Below are 17,156 nucleotides of genomic sequence, written 5' to 3'. Positions count from 1 at the left end.
AAAATTTTTCATTATCTGTTAAGTAAAAACGGCCTACACATCAGGCTTTCCGATTCATCCAGCTACACAGATTTACATTTGAGGGCTCAGTAACTCTGGCCATTTGCATGGCTCCTTCAGCCTTCCGGTTACCTCTCAATGCCAGTGAACCACGCCTGTCTGTCAGAAGCATCCTGTGCTCTGGGCAGCCTAAACGTAACTCGCGCTGACCCTTGGTAAGCAGGATCCTTCAATGCTAGTGTCAGATTATTCTGATGATGCTCGATAAAACTGCAGTTTGGAGCTTTAAAACCTGCCCACCAGAAGAAAAAAGATGCTTTGTACATGACGTATGGGGTTATGCTTAGACACATCTCGTGACAGCCTTCTCCTGACGCTGGAACGACCATCAGAACGGTTCTGAATTCATCAACCCAAGGAGAAATTCAGAGAGAAACATTTCCCATTCCAGTATAACATGCAAGCTATCCAACTGGAGAATAATTTATAAAGCAACAGCAGGATAGATATGGCCAACAGTCACTATTACTGGTAAGTAGGGATGACATAAGTTTGTCCTTTATATCTGTTACAAGATAAGAGTATGTTAATCTTTTTTTGTTTAGAATAAAGGACTACATTTTCCCACCTTTCCACTCTTCCAAATCCGTACAGTTGCATCAGATAACAAAAGATACGTCCAACTTTGGGACGAGATTGAAAACATTTAACAAAAGCTGTAGCTCTGTTTTCCTTGCAATGCGCAGCCAAATACAAAAGGTCGCCCTTTGAAACAAGCCCAGGATAAAGGTTAGCGCAACAAGGAACTGCAAAGGAACGCCAGCGCTGTGGGAGAAGAAACCCTAGGAGGTTCCTGAATGGGTTAAGAGGACACAGAAGCTAACATTTAAACTAACATCTAGCAGAGAAGCGATTCTGGTTAGCAAATGATTGAACCAATTTTCACTTTCAAACGGGAAAAATCCTCAAGTGGAAACTATGGACAAGGCAATCCCCTCTTATCTCCTCTGCCTTTTCCACTCTCTCTTGCATCTTTCAGTTAGGAAGTTAAGATCCTGTGCATTAAAACTGTGATAAAGATAAAAAAATCAAAACGTAAAACAAAAAACTCCACTGGTCCGTACCTTGCCTGTTCACCCAGAACACAAATAAGAGACACATCTTTTGGAGACGGCTGCGTTACCCGTGCTCCCGAGTTCAAAGAAAGAAACATGGATGTGAGGATATAGTTGGGTTACCCTAGCATCCCTTAAACCAAGCCCTGTATTTTACAGGAAAAGTACCTATCTAGTTTTGAATGCTGGACCTGTCTAGAAATCTGAATGTACTGATCTCTGGGACAAAGATTTAACTGCAATACAGAAAGGAATAATAGGAAGACAGACCCCTGGACCTGGTATTCCATAAGGGGAGTGTTTCCTACAGGATTCTTCCCTTCCTTGGTGATTCATGACCTTGGACTATTTGTGTTATCTGACGTTTCTTAAAAAAAACTGATTGCAGCAGCAGCAACTCTTCTGAATTCCTCCCCCAGGGTGTATTAGAGCCTGCTGCATCATGGGGAAAAAACCTCCACAGGTAAAACCACGTAAATCTTCCTATATAAATTTGCATTTGTTATCAGTTCTACTAGAAATGCAAATTTCTGGCAGGATAATTGCTACTGCTTCGTAGTTACACTTCAATGAAGGAACAGAAACGGCAGAGAGAAAAATCAAACTCCTTAGTGGTCTAACGAGATGCACAAGGTAAGAACGACTTGGGACAGACATACCACCGAGAACGGGCGCTTTCCCCGTCCCTTTTCTCCACAACTATGACCCCCCAGAGCAACAGAGAGATGCTTAACACAAAGAGGTGAGGAGAGCAGCCTACCGGGACACTCACTGCCTAGGCTGCTACTGCAACTGCCAGGTGCAGTTCGGTGAATTAGCGAACGTGCTCCCTTCCTCGAGCTGGTTCAATGGGACTATTATCTCCGCAGTAATTAAGGGTCCTCACAGTGGGAAAGGCATGAAGTGGGAGTTTTAGATGGACTCATTCTTGATTTGAGACTAGTCAGCATTTTAGTCGATTTATGAGCATACATATCAAAAGCAGAGAAGTGGCCTGGGCAGACTGCAAGTGCTTTGGAAGATAAAAAATCCTGCAGGATTATTAAATTTAAGATGCAGTATAAAAAAAACCAAGCAAAACCCCAGTAAGTTAAGCTGGGTACAACGTATTAAAATCTAAAACTAAGGGAAAAAAACCCATTGTAAATCAGTGGCAGAACTATTAAGACAATTACCTTTGGACTGATTTAACTACAACAGAGAAGAACAAAGTGTTACTGGTCGCAATTCTTGTAATTAGTTCACTCTGCTACAATTCCAGTTTGAATACTCCTCTGCTCATTGTGAAGAGCACAGAATTCCACTGTCAAATTCTCGTGAATGAAAGAATTGGAAGGTTGCTTCTTCCGTACTGAAATTGCACCACTGAGGGAAATGAGAAGGAAATGGGGGGAAAATAGTGTCAGAATGGAAACCAGCACTATAGAAAAAATTCAATATGGGACAGACTTGGAAACCACCCTGATCAGGATGTCCAAGGCCACCATGGGTTGTACAGCTCAAATTTTGCATGTCCCTTAGCAGGGGAGCCAGTCATTAACCAATAACATAGGCCAAGTGGTACCATGTGATACAGGTGAAAAATTCGCATTTTTCAGCTCAGTTTAATTAAAAATCAAGACCCCCCCCTAAACAAAACTGTCTATTCATGGAATACTAAATATTTTGGCCAGCAAAATATCTTATAAACCTTAAAGACAGAGCACAACATTTCCATTCCTTTGCCCTCTCATGACTGAATTGTAAATTATATTAATGCTTTCTTTAGTGACTAATTTGCAGATTTACCTGAAGTGCTTTAGAAATTCCTAGCATCTATGACCCATGCACCTTTTCAAGATTTTTAAAACATTTATAGTTGTAAACCTAGCACTATTTCAATATACACAGTTCCACCTTCTTTTCAAGTATGTAAGTGACATCTGACAAAAGATTACATGAATTTTCAACCAGGTGTCAAAAACTTTATTGAGTTCACTCAACATCTATGAGGATTCATGTAGAATATATAAAAAAAATTAGTTCCTTTTTTATTTTAATCTTGAACAGAAGTACAGTAAGTTTTCTGGTGTCTTGTTACAGAATTCTCATTCTTTTTCATGCAGACAATTTTTGGTACAAACAGAACTCAGATCAAAAGCTGAGTAACTGTAGGAAATCGCTGAGGTAAGAAATGTCTCTTTCTAACAGTATTTTTATCCTTTTACTAGACAGGCATTGAACATTTTTTCTACAATGGAAAAGAGAAGACAGGTGTTTTGTCCATAGTTTTATTTCACCAGGAAGGTTTATACAGTTCTGCATGACGGTCATTGTATGCACAGCCTGAAGTACAAAGCTCCCTTTGAAAACTCCAGCACAAAGACACTGCATATTGACAACATTAAACAACAATGTGGGTGGTATAGGGCAAAAAAAAAAAAGATTAAAACAAAACAGCATTCTTCCTATTGGAAAAGCAGAATAAAACAAGGCACTTTCAGTAAATAAGTGAAGAATAGAAACAAGCTGCATCAAAGATTCCACAGAGCTGACCCAGAGCACTGTAACAAACTTCTGCAGTAATGAACAAGTAAAATACAAAAAGGCACTACATAATCCTCTCCCTGCAACTCCCCTTTCTCAACCAATTAGCCAACTGAACTTGGCACAATGGAGTCTTAATGATAAAGTGCATCTCCTGTCTTAATACATTTTGAAAAATAGGCTATACAGCACATGTAGCAATACGCCCATGTGTACAATATATTGAAACAAAAATACATCGCAACTAGATTCCATCTAGTTACGAACTGTGCAGGAAAAAAATATGGCTTCTTTACAAGTCTTTCAATCGTCTCCATATAATCTGGAATATTTTTAAACAATCATGAATGTATTAGCAAGATGGTAAGAGGTAGTGTTCCAAGTGAAAGGCAAACTCACCGACTTCATTGTTACATGGGTATATAGCAAAGGTATCCCAGATTTTAAAAGCAGCATTACCGAACAAAAAGTATTACAGCATGCTATCTTGGGATGAAAATACACAGTGTTTTGGGGGTCTCATATTCGTTCCTTCAGCAAAAATGACCAGTTTTTTTAAAATGTCCAACTATAATCCCATTTTGTAAGTACTTTTCTCTTGGTACTGTAAGTTTTCCTATTGCATTGCATTAAAATTTCCAGAGAAATATTTTTCAACTTTAGAAATTAAAACCAACACATTCTACACTCTTATTAAACGTAAGATGAGTCCATTTTTACTTCAACAAGCATTAATTTATGGCTATAAGAATATGAAAACACAAATATGAAACAGATGAACACATCAAATGTGTCACATCAGTGGCAACACACGACATGCTAGTTAGATGCGTTTGGTGATTTAACGTGAAGTTTTCGTCACTCCTCTAGGAAAGTCAGCCAAATTGTATATGTACACTATCTAAACTTCAGCTGATTTTAGCCCTTATTAAGACTTTAATATATTAAATATATAAAGGCTAGATAAAAACTGAAATCAAAGCAGCACTAAGTATATTTCTTACGTTAATAGTTTGTAAGGATTTATGTAAACATTCAATATGTGCATTCTTGCTCTTTGCTGTAAATTCTTCACAGCTACTATATGCCTCTACCCACAGAGTATGTCCCAAACATGAACCTTTCCCAGGTAACAGCAGCTGCTACTGATCTATTCTTCTTCATCAGCAGTGTACGCTACTTCAGCGACTTCAATTTCTGGTACAGAATTTTCAGCCAAAGAGCCACTCCAGCATGCCTCACGGTTCTCTTTATCTGAGCTGCAACCACAGATCAATAAGCTTTGTCAAATGGAAACTAATATGATTTTCCACAGTCATTTTATGCCTGCATTCCACAAAACATTTACAGAGCTTGTTCAACTTATCACTTATTCCAGATCTAAAACTACCTATCCTGAGGGCCTTTATGAAACATAGGATAGCTACAGAAAGGTGCAATACAATGCTGAATTCCTCAGTTGTTCAGAATTTATGCAAGACCAAACATTTAAAAACATACTTAAAAAACCCCTAAAATATAAGTAAAATAATAGTATTTACCAGCTGTCCTCACCCAGGGTACCCTGGTCTGCTTCTACTGCAGAAGACTCCACCTCACCACTGCACTCACTTTCTTCTCCTGACATTTGACGAGTCATTTTTCCTAAAGATAAATCCCTACAACAAATAAGAACAGAGTACCACCAATCCGTACAGCAAACATTCATCACTGAAGAGCTCTTTGTTTCATTTTAAACTTTGCAGTTTCTCGGAACCTATTAACCTCACTCCTATGTGCCCCATTTCTTTTACTACTACAGAGATGCAGGGCTTGCACTGGAGAGCTATTTACACAGTTTATTTGCTCCAGCTGTTTATTCCTAAACTAAATTCTATCCTCTGGTTGCATCACAGTTTAGTAGCTTTACAAAATCCAAGTCCCAGAGGAGTGATTATGACTTCAGGTAAGAAATTACAAGCAGATGATCTAAACCACACAGATCTTGCCTAAATGGCAGAAGGATTATAGCTAAAACATAGTCAGAAGGAACACAGGCAGGATAAAAAGATTTCTTCAACAGTTTCCCAAGTTTCTGATTGTAACTTTTAGAGTCACATATGAAGTTTCAGAGCAACACATTTTGATAAAGAGACAGGTAGTAATTTTTTCTTAACAGCAACATGAGTTGGCAGTCTGACTAGCCTGGCTACAAATAGGAATACGGTCATGTAAAACTATCAAAAAACCTTGTTTCCAAAGTATTTCTGTGTGGAAAATGTATCAATTTAGTGTTGAAAGCTGTCACTTGAATTGGAAAAAGCTTGTGAACAATTCTGTGTTCAAAGTGATACTACTATATTTCACCCTCTTTTTAAATTACTCTAACTACTATTGTTTCTATAGTTTTATTTTAATGCATGCGTTTTAAGTAATACCTCAGCAGTATTCTCTAACATGATTATTGGCCTATGTTTGGACCAAATCCAGCATGATATGTAAAGGCCTACAAGTCTGATGCCTTGTCCAATTGTCCCCTCCTACCTCACATACATTTTAGGTACCTGGCCTTTAGAGCATAAAGACAGAAGATGCTTAATTCTTACTGGGCCATCAGATCAAAATTCCACTTCAACAAAGCCAAAGACACACCTGTTTCTTTTGCATTCAGTTCCCATCAGATAAACTGAATTTCTTTAACAAGGTCACGGGTTTACTTGGTAACTTTTACAACTACAAATCACAGTATTTATTTTCCATTAAGACTTCAGGTACTACTTGGCTACCTTCCAATAATTTTACATGTCTGGGAAACTGGCAGGGTGTTTGTGTGATCCTTTCTTCAGGCAAAGCACCTAAAAAAATGAAATTCCTTTTTGCTACTCACGCCTTCTTATTTTATTTTTAGTCACACAGAATTTCCTATCATGATGTTTTAGCCAAATGAGAGTTATTTAATTTTTATTGGCTATTCCACTGTTTAAGCCAGCGGTAGTCAGAACTTTCTCGTCAAACAAGGAAAGCATCTTTCAAATGTAATTACTTGCCTTCAGGAGTAAGTGACAAACTGAATATGGTATTCAGATGAGAATTTTCAATAAGCCACAATTCCATTTAAATCCTTTTCCAAATGTAGTTTGCTTAAACCTTATATCCAAAGATGTGATTTGTTGGGCAGCCTGGATATGCTAGACTCAACAACCCAAGCAGTATTAATATAACTTCTAAAGGGACCATGGGAATTTACTCCTTTGCTAAGGAAACCCCACAATGACTGACCCAGCAGGTCTACTGGGACACTGAATAGCCCAACATCAACTCCCCTGGGCCTGCTACAAAATTTGGCAGACAGGCACCATAAAGTTTTGTTATAAAACTCCACCATTTGTTTTTCCTTAGATTTAAATGGATGATCTGCAGCATCATTCCAGGCAATTCAGAACAAAGTTAAAGACACTAATACAGACATACAATCACTCAATCACTATGCTCTGTCAAAGCTTTGAGCACAGGTGGGATTTTATAACTCAAAGCAATTTTTCCACTGCTCTCATCTCTAGCAGGGCATTTTACATATTCAACATTTCAAAAGCAGAAGAGAATCTTTGCCTTATCTTTACAGGACTTAAAGGACTAGGAAACATAATCCCAGTTACTTTAGAGGGAAAAAGATAGGAGAACAGTTTCTCAGTCATTTAAACTAAACAACAGCTTGTTAGCCAGCATATGAGAAAGAGCCTACTGAAAAATACTGCTTTGTGTGTGGTTATGTCGGGAAAATTGTTTGCAAGAATTCATTTAAAGCTGGTGCTTGTGAGTGTATAGAGAAAACACATTCATGGAAAGAACCTCCAAAACCCTCAGAATTTATACATACCTAATTCTTCTTTCAATAGCATCTATATGAAGTTGCTTTTCACTTAACAATTTCTTCAGCGATTCAACCTCCCTTTGTTTTTCAATCAGTTCTTTTTGTAGACGGTAATTTGTTTCCTCCAGAGTTTCACAGAAAGCCTAAAAGACAAATGTAAGAACATCTTCCATTTAACTTCAGTGGGCTGCCTTTATTGATTTTTCTTTCAGAAATATCCACCTGTAACAGAATTATAGCTGCTTTTCTTTGTATTACCATAAAGAGCTATATAAACTTTAAAATAAATGTTCCGTCCTTAATAAAACAATGCCGCTTTGCTTTGAACAATGAATTTATTATGTTAAACTGCATCGCAAATACTTTTATCACATCATTTGTTTGTCTCACAAGAGACTTTAGAAAGAGGTTTCTCTCCTTTGATGTGCAGTCCCCAATTTTAAACCTTTTTGCCTATATGAAACATCAGCTGAACTCTCTTCTCCCCTTTCCCCTCATATAAGCTTTGCTTTCACATGACTTGGAAGTCAATTTCAAAGTATTTAATTATTCCCAAGATGCTAGGAATATTTGGATAAAGTGCATGTTCTTCCCTCACCCAGGATAAAGACAAAGTTGTACAGTTATGTACCAAATAACTGTTACAAATATGACAATCATGAGAGTCACAAGACCAATTAAAAAAACATTTTGAAAAAGTTTAATGAAACGCTAAGAACACTAACTACTCAACCGTGGTAAGTATGTTGTGTTACTCTGCTGAGCGTGACGTATGTATGGTACACCCTGATGAGTGTGACGGTGAGCAATCTCAAAACTTACCGTGAGGAGCCAACGTATAATGCAATACCCACTGAATGCAGGAAGTGACAGAGCGTTGGCACAGAGCCTGCTGATCTATTACTGGAAAGCAGATGTCTACCAACAGTAATGTGCAATTTTGATTTAATAATTTACACATTCTCGTTAAATAAGAAACCCACATAGGAGGCTTTCTTGGCTTAACATTACATGCAACCAACCACTAATTCACAGAATCCACTGAGTAGAAACATTTTATATGAGCTCAGTTAAGAACAATGCTGTTACAACACTGTTTTCCTAAAGTTTTAAAATGGGCTACAAACATCAAGAAGATACTATTCTTTGCTTTAATTGAAGCAGACTTATCAACTTCTTTAAAATGTTAAGTTTTCCTGTAATTATACAATTCAAACAAATGCAGTGTTTTTCAATCCAATAACCATTTCAAATTTTTTTTTTTTGCACTGAGTTTTAATTTATTTTATTGACTCGGATAGCAAATTTATCTTTGTTGACAGGCATTGAAGACCAATCATCAGTTAAGCCACAGCTTTACTCGCATCTACTAGAGCCGAGAACATGCGGAATGCAATTTTTAGTGATTGCTTTAGCAATCATTCCAGTTAAGCAGTCATCCTGTTTCATCCAAACCGATCAAACGAATTCTAGTGTATTTTGTAAAACTGTTTAGGGTTGCTGGTGCCCTAGCTGAAAATTGGCCATTATTTCCTTAAGAATATAATTAAGTTACATTATTTCTACCTTTAGATTTATGCACATGCAAATTTCCCTATTCACAGAATAACTAAAAATATTCCACATGTGTTGTCAACTGTTTCATTGTTCTACATGAGAACTGAAAAAAGCCTTTTGGAAAAAAACTCATCTCTAGCTGCCATCTGTGTATCAGCTACCCAAGGGAAGGAAGTCACTCTTCACAACTGAATAAGAAAACATCAACATACTCTGAAGGATGCCGTAAAAGCAGAAAGATGAACCAAAGCTGAGAAAGACCTATCAGGGCATTGTGTGTAATAATGAGATATCTTGCTCCTTGAAGAGCTGGACACCTGGAGTCTGGTACAGTTCTAACACCCAGGTGGGACCAATTTTCCCTGTAAGTTCTGAAAGGGCAACAGAACTAGGCCAGCTGGAAGACAGCTTTGCTTCCTTCTTCAGTGGATCATGAAACACTGATGGCTGGGAAAGGACCTGTGGGAACAGTCACCAAGCATATGACAAAAAAAAAAAACAAAAAAAAACCACCTGCTTTCGTGAATATTTTGCCTACATTCCTGTGATTAAGTTTCTGTAAGGCCTAAACAATTTCTAATGGGGGAGATACCTGAACCCATCCCAAAAAAGATAAATACATTTTGGCAAGTCCTTATTGAACTGGAATAACAGAATGGACACAAAACAAATAGAGGATATCCATATTTTCCATTATCACGAAAACAGTAATAGAAGATTTTTTTTTATTTTTTTTTTTTTGCAATGCTTTGTATGACAACAGTAACAGCAAAAATGTGGAACAGAAGTGATTTTTGAGATAGCTTTTAAAATGAACTCCAGGAATAAGTATGTGAACCGTAGCACTTGCCCTGTAGTTGGGCATTGTTAAAAAAAAGGCGAGGGATGGATATAGATGCTCTCTGATATGTAGGAGTTCAGGATCCTAAGAGGCAGGAGCATAGCAAAAAGAAGGACCACAACTATGGATTTTGGGTGAGCAGACTTCAATCTCTTCAGAAATCTGCTTAGAAGAAAGAATCCATGGGAAACCACCCTGGAGGGAAAAGCAGCCCAGGAGAGCTAGTTGATATTCAAGGATTACCACCTCCAAGCTCAAGAAAAGTCCATCTCAACAAGCAAGAAATCAAGTAAAGGTTGCAGGAGGCCTATATGGATGAGCAAGGAACTCCTAACTAAACTCAGACATAAAAAGAAAGTTTACTAGCGCTGGAAGCATGGAGAGGTGACCCAGGAGGAATATGGGTCTGCTGTCTCATCTTGCAGGGACAGGATTAACAAAGCAAAGGCCCAACCCGGAGCCAAATCTGGCAAGGTATGTGAAAGGAAACAAGAAAGGATTCTACTAGTACATAATCAGCAAAAGGAAGACTAGGAAAACCATGGACCTCCTGCTGAATGGAGTGGGGGAACTTATGACAAATCACACTGAAAAGGTTAGGGTACTCCATTCCATCTTCGTCTGTCTTGACTGGTAAGACCGACCTTCAGGAATCCCAGAACTCTGCAACCAGAGGGAAAGACAAGGAAGGGCAAGACAGACTTACCCTCAGTGGAGGAGGGCCAGGTCAGGGAGCACTTAAACAAACTGGACATACGTAAGTGCTGAGGGAGCTGGCTGATCTCCAGCTTGTTGTCCACCAGGACCCCAGGGCTCGTGACTGAAAGATCATACTCAAAGATAATTAAGGGACGTGAGCATCTTTCATGTGAGAAGAGGATGAGAGAGCTGGAACTCTTCAGTCTGGAGAAGAGAAGGCTCAGGGTGATCTTATCAATGGGTATAAATACCTGATGGAGGGCAATGAAGAAGAGGGAGCCAAACTCCCACTGACAGGATAAGAGACAATAGGTACAATTAAAAACCAGGAAATTCAATCTGAACACATGAAAATGCTTTTTTTTTTTTTACTGTGATGGTGATCAAACACTGGAGCAGGTTGCACAGAGAGGTTGTGAAGTCTCCTCTGTAGATTATTCAAAACCTGACTGGACATCGTCCTGGGCAATCTGCAGTAGCTGACCCTGCTTGAGCAGGAAGGTTAGACTAGATGATCTCAAGAGGTCCCTTCTGACCTCAACTATTCTGTAATAAAGTGGGGTATCCCTTGCAAACCAGAGTTTTATGACAGCTGTGTATGACAACTTTATAGAAATGGTTAATAACCAAAACTACAAAAGCACAGCTATTTTAATAGTTTGCCGAAAATCCTATGGTGGAAGAATAACCCCGAGACTTCACCACTGCACGCATGATCAAAATCTCTATGAAGGCAGCACTTAAATTTCTTGATTATCTGAACAAATAATTCCTGTAATTTTTATTACTTTTCGTCAACTTAAATAGCTATGATGAAAAGTGATTGTATAGAAATCAAGTATGAGCTCGTAACACAGAAACCATATCAAATTCTTCAGATATACATAGTAATGCAACAAGAACCAAGGCACACCCACTTATATGCAAAACAAACTGGTAAATATAAATCTAGTTGAAAGAGCACCACTTAACATCCACAATTTCTACAGCATTAACAATGTATGTGCAATTTCAAAACACATTGTTATTCTATAAAGCAAGAAAATTAAGACAACCTGTTCTAGACAGACTTGGTATAGCTCTGCATGCCAGTGAAACATACTTCTAATAAAACAGGCTGCAGCATACAGTATTATTTGTTTAATGTGCTCATGTGCACGTTGAAAGGCTGCTGTTGTAAAACACTACTTGACACTGCTCGGTTATCTGCAAGAACACTATTTTTGGTGGTGAGAATTAATCCTTTCATAGCAAGAACATTTCAAAGCAAGAACATGTTACTGCAAGACCTGAAATCTAAGGCGTACGCATTGTGACAATGTGCTGAATGTAAACCTACAAAAACTCTCCTTACAATCAGTAGTTGCCTTAAAAAAAATTTATCTGCTGGTCATAAAAGACAAAAGGAAAAGATTTTATCTTGGGACAGGGATCAAGTACAGCAGTCAAAGATTATCAGTGTGCACCAATAATCAGACTGTGTCAGTTTTAGAAATACATCCATTTGCAAATTTTTGTGAAAGCACAGAAATAAAAATGTTTTGTTCCATTCCATTCAGCAGGTTTTACAATATCCTAACAACAACTACTTCCTTTTGCATTCTCTTTTTATCATACTACATAGCACTTACCCTGCTCTCTTCTAGACTGTCAAAAGGACCTGGAGGATCATCCAGACAAAGAAATTCTCTCACTGCAAGGCTTTACCAAATAAAAGAGAGTGAATTACTTGACGTACAAAAAAAAGCAACAATACTTAAATACGATGATACAAGGGCAGTATTTCTTTAAAGGGACACAAACACCTATCTTCAAATTTACTCCCAAGTATTCAAAATCATGTTAACAAACTATTAAGTCTCAGTTATATGTGTTAACCAGGGACAGTATTTAAAACATGACTTAAGAAGTTGCAGAAGTACAGTTAAAGAGTTTTCAAACAGAGAGTAAGTCAATTTAGAACATGATTTTTCAAATCTTCAGGGAATTCATTGCTACATGACAACTGACAAGCAAGTTTATGCTTTTGGTATTGAAGAGGTTTGAAAAATTCTCCTGGTGAAAAATAAATATTAAAAGATGGATGAAAAAGTATGCTGCTAAAATCCATATGCAGATCCCTTCAGGAAATATCAGTGGAACTAAGCATGGGTACTGAAACACGCTTACATGTCTCCATTTTGCTAAGATCATAATCCATTGACATATACACAGTATGTAATTTATATATATACACAAAGTATACACACAAAGTATACAATTTTGTATCTCTCTCTCCCTCTCTAAAAAAGAATAATAAATTATAAAAGAACAAGAAGTGACAAGGTTAATGTGCCATGGATATACCACATAGTATCTCTAAACACACATTTTGAACTAATGCATTCAACTTAAAATTGTGTACAAGTGTGTAACAGTTGTCATCCCCCTCTATGCATTGTTTTGCAAAGGCCAGAAGAAGGAAGTACATGCAATCCTGTGGTTTACTATGGAGTAAACTATTTTGAGCATCTTGCTCATTCTGTCTTCCAAGCTTAGCTTACTTTTCACAGAACTCTTCAACATCTCCAAACATGTCCCTTCACCCACCTTTCCCGCTCTGTTGTATTCAATCACCTATAAATAACTTCCAATTGGAATACTGTATTCACAATTAATTAGCAATTCTGTGCTTGCACTCACTACTACAAATCTTTAAATCATCTCCCACTGCAAAGAATGCACAAAAATGGAAGATGTGAATCCAAACTAATTCCCCGCTTCTTCCTCCCACCTAAGTCCCGCGGGAAGGTGTGGGCAAAGGAAGTAGTTTTCTGCCTTCTGCTCATTCTCTGCATTTGAGGCAGACGCGAAGTACAAACACAAGAAAGGAAACTTCTTTTACCCAGCTACTAATCTAACCGAACAGCTTCAGGTTTAGCAAGCAAAATGGGGAGAGAAGTTTTTTTTCAGCAAATACTAATTGTTGATTATGCCAACACTTCTAGTTTTAGAAACGCTCTGAAGAATATTTATCTAAAATACATTGAACCTTTATTTTGTTGCTGGATTTTTGTAAGCCTGTTTTCAAGTGCTTATTGCACATGTGGAGATACCGGTGGGTTTTTTGGCCAATAGTTGGTAAGAATTCTTGTCTTTGTATCCATTTTCACCTCATCAGCCAACCTGAAAAAAATTCTCCTATCATCATGATCATTCCTTTCCCTACTGAATCTATGTGACATATGTGATAAAACCTTCCTTTTTCAAGGCCTCTCCATTGGTTTATATTCATCAATCCATTATCTGTGCAAGCCATAGCCTAAATCTGTATTATTAAAACAGCTTCTCCCATGTACTCATATAAAAAATTTCCACTACTTGAACCAAGACTATCACTCCAATTAGCACAAAAAACTATAGATGGTAATAAGTCATTAGTTAAATTATTAGAAAATGTAACCTCAAGCCAAATGAAAAGTTATTCAGGCATATAAAGTACATTTTCAAGAAGAGCAGGGTTGTTTTTTCCCTCTCCAAGTAGTTTAATCTGTTTGAAGTGACCCTTTTCCAACATGATGCTCCAGTCCATTTTTTAATGGTTGAATTGTTCTTTTCATAAAGATGAAGTTGTGCTGAATGAACTCATGTACGCCTAATGCAGAAGAATTCATTATGTGGAAACAATTCTGCTCATCATTTTTCTTCAATATCTTCATCCGTATTCACATAGCTCAGTTCAAACATTTCAAAAGTATTTAATTTCTACATTTTGCTAGTAAGTTTATTGTGCTATTAAAGGGTAACATTAAAATGGCATAACATGCAATAATGCTTGTGAGTGAAAAAGGAAATATCCAGAAAAATAAATGTGCAAAAATATCCAATCTACATTATCATCTGCTTACATCAGGTCAAACCCATTTTTTTTCCTGTTTTCCCTACAGCTGCTGGCAGAAAACTGTCTTTTTCTATCATTTTCAAAACTTCTTGAAATTGAAAGCTTTAGATTCATTATTTTACATAAGGAAGGCAAGAAACTTAAAAGTCACAGGTCACTAAAAACATTGTTTCTGTAACTAAAATAGGCACCTGATGGCATAAACATTCATTTGCAGCCTAGCTTTACTCCAAGAGTCTGCTTTGACCCTGCTCTCCCCTCCATGTGTTACACTTGTTCCTGTCATTTAAGAAGTAGGAGAAAATTCTGCCTTGCAAGTACCACGGAAATCTTCTACATCATGTAACAGAGATTGCTGTACATGGCTTCTTTCTTTGCTCCTATGCTAGCTGACATCCTTCTCGAGAGAGGCAGCAATGCCAGCGTACACCAGCGTTAAGAAGGGGCAGTGCCGCACATGGGATCCCTGACAAGACTCAACAGCTGACTGAGTTCCTCCCTTTCAACCTTCTTCTTATATAGGGCGGAGGCAGAGGAGAGCTGTGTCATCTATATAAAGCCAGATGACACTACTGTTTAGCAGGTTAAACTTCTTTCTCGCACTTCGTGGGTCATATGAAATTTTCTTGAATACATTAAACTCTGTGGGTGGATTTCAATTTGTTCTTTCACTGAATCTTCAATACAATGCAAAATACGAGAAGAAATCCGTAAAATGCAGACTCTAAATTTAGTCACCTGCATACCATCCTACGTTTTATCTTTAAACTACTTTGTGAATCTGGTTTTATTAAAAAATAGGTATACCAAATAAGGTCTCCTATCCCTGAAAGGCCAATATTTCCCACTATCAATATGTCTTAATGATAATACAGTGCATAAAGAGAAATGAAAGAGACTTCTCTACAAAGAAAAGGCTCATTTGATTTTGGTGCGACCCAAGAAGTTCAACCTATTTGCAAAAGTGTAGAAGCAAATGGTGAGCTTTTAAGGAGGAAGCAGGGTCAGATGCTCATCACCGCTCATGTAAGGTACAAATATTAATTTCTATTAATAGTAACTTTAATTCTCTGATAAATGGGTAAAAAAAAAAAAAAAAGCAGACAGATCAAATCTCCCTGGTTTTAATCACTTCCTGAGGAATCCAGACCTTCCATAGATCCAAACATTACAACATAAGCTGTACCAATATGTTATAAAGTTTATTAAAAAACTTAATCTTCACACAAAGTCTTACACAGACAAGATGAGAGTTCTCCTCAAAACCACATTTCCGTTAACTATCTGTTCATTAACCAAAATACAAACTGATTCCACATGCATTTCAATTCCCTTTTGTATCTGATGAGTGATGCAGTCTAAAACTTATGTTTTCGGGTTTTTTTGCCTTAAATTATGACAAACACTACTTTGTCCAATATGGACCATCAGCTAGCTTGTTAGTAGCTTTATGAAATACCAAACTAGCTGCAACATGAAACATAAAGCCTTCAGATCTATTCAAGCAGACTAACAGTCCACCCAGCTCACTAGTCTGTCTCCAGCAGCACAACATAAGTGACATTTAGAGAATATTTCCTTTTTTTTTTGGCACACCCATCATTGTGTAATTTAATAATCAGGAAGTTCTTAAACTTCTCAGCCACATATTTTGCCCATATAATGACATTTAATAGCCACTGTCAGAGAAGCTGACAGGTTGATCCCATTTTCTTTCTGAAACCACTTAAGCTTTCTGTCTCTAACATCTCACAACAAAGCTTCACAACTGAGTGTGACATATTGAGAGACGACTATGAAACATCCAAAACACTAACATTTTGAGTCATCTTCCCTATCCCCTTGATGATTTCATATACCTTGTTTAGCCAGCCCTTTCCCAAGACAACACACTAAAGAGAACAGTACTCTCCTTGCAGGGAAGTTTGTCTGTAGCTTCATGGGCTCTTGCTCACCTCTTCTGTACTGCTAGCAGATCCTCTTTTGAAATTGAATGCTCTGGTTTAGCACTGGACTATGTGGAAGTACAATTCAGGTTCCCACAGCAATAAATTTTTTTTTTCCCTTTCAAGTTCCTCTTCAGCAATTTTTATGCAACTTTTGGACTATTGCTGAATACTGAACTGATTTAGAAAACTGTATCAATACCAGTAGTTATTTTCCAGGTTGAAAAAAATCAATTGAGTTTATGATTCTGTACGTATGTACTTACAGTCATTTTGCACTTCATGACATGAAATTTAATGTTAGTTACTCAGTGCCTTGGGATCCTCTATAATGCTTCACGATCTCATTGCTCACTCCCTTTTCCAGATAATTTCCAGATATTCTGAACACCACTGTCCATAACTGTGATCCAGCATTCCATATGTAACATCCCTAAATTTCCATCAATCCTTTTCCCTTTGCCTTTCAACGATTTTATACAAGCTTCCTCATAACTACTTGTAAGATAGAGTTCCCTCTGCAAAAGACATTATTGCTTTTCCAAGTATATCTTTGTTTACCTGCTTACCACTTCGGGTTTTTTATTACAAGCAGTACCAAAAGTCAAACTTACTTACTAATCTTTAGTTCCCAGACTCAACAGTCAAATGCCTTATAAAATGTGCCAAATGTCTTAATAGCCATTCTACTAAAAAGTAAAGTAGATATGAGCATTAGGTGGTCTCACACCACAGCTCAGCA

General features: G+C 37.5%; 1 protein-coding gene across 2 annotated transcripts in view; it reads right to left on the bottom strand.

Moving 5' to 3' along the window:
* Positions 1-3,186: 3,186 nt before the first annotated feature.
* SNX16 (sorting nexin 16) overlaps positions 3,187-17,156 on the bottom strand; it is a 29,396-nt gene continuing 15,426 nt past the window's right edge. Inside the window, exons 5-8 of one of the 2 annotated variants that reach the window (XM_082306461.1) lie at positions 12,220-12,289; positions 7,498-7,634; positions 5,183-5,299; positions 3,187-4,900 (exon numbers count right to left, since the gene is read on the bottom strand). In XM_082306461.1, coding sequence (XP_082162587.1) covers positions 4,792-4,900; positions 5,183-5,299; positions 7,498-7,634; positions 12,220-12,289 — 433 coding nt within the window. In that variant the 3' untranslated portion in view covers positions 3,187-4,791. The remainder of the gene's footprint in view (positions 4,901-5,182; positions 5,300-7,497; positions 7,635-12,219; positions 12,290-17,156) is intronic. The other variant, XM_082306462.1, reaches the window with a different exon arrangement.

The sequence above is a fragment of the Platalea leucorodia genome, assembly GCF_965183815.1.
Source record: "Platalea leucorodia genome assembly, chromosome: 1".
Taxonomy (NCBI): Eukaryota; Metazoa; Chordata; class Aves; order Pelecaniformes; family Threskiornithidae; genus Platalea; species Platalea leucorodia.
This window is presented reverse-complemented; position numbering and strand designations above follow the sequence as displayed.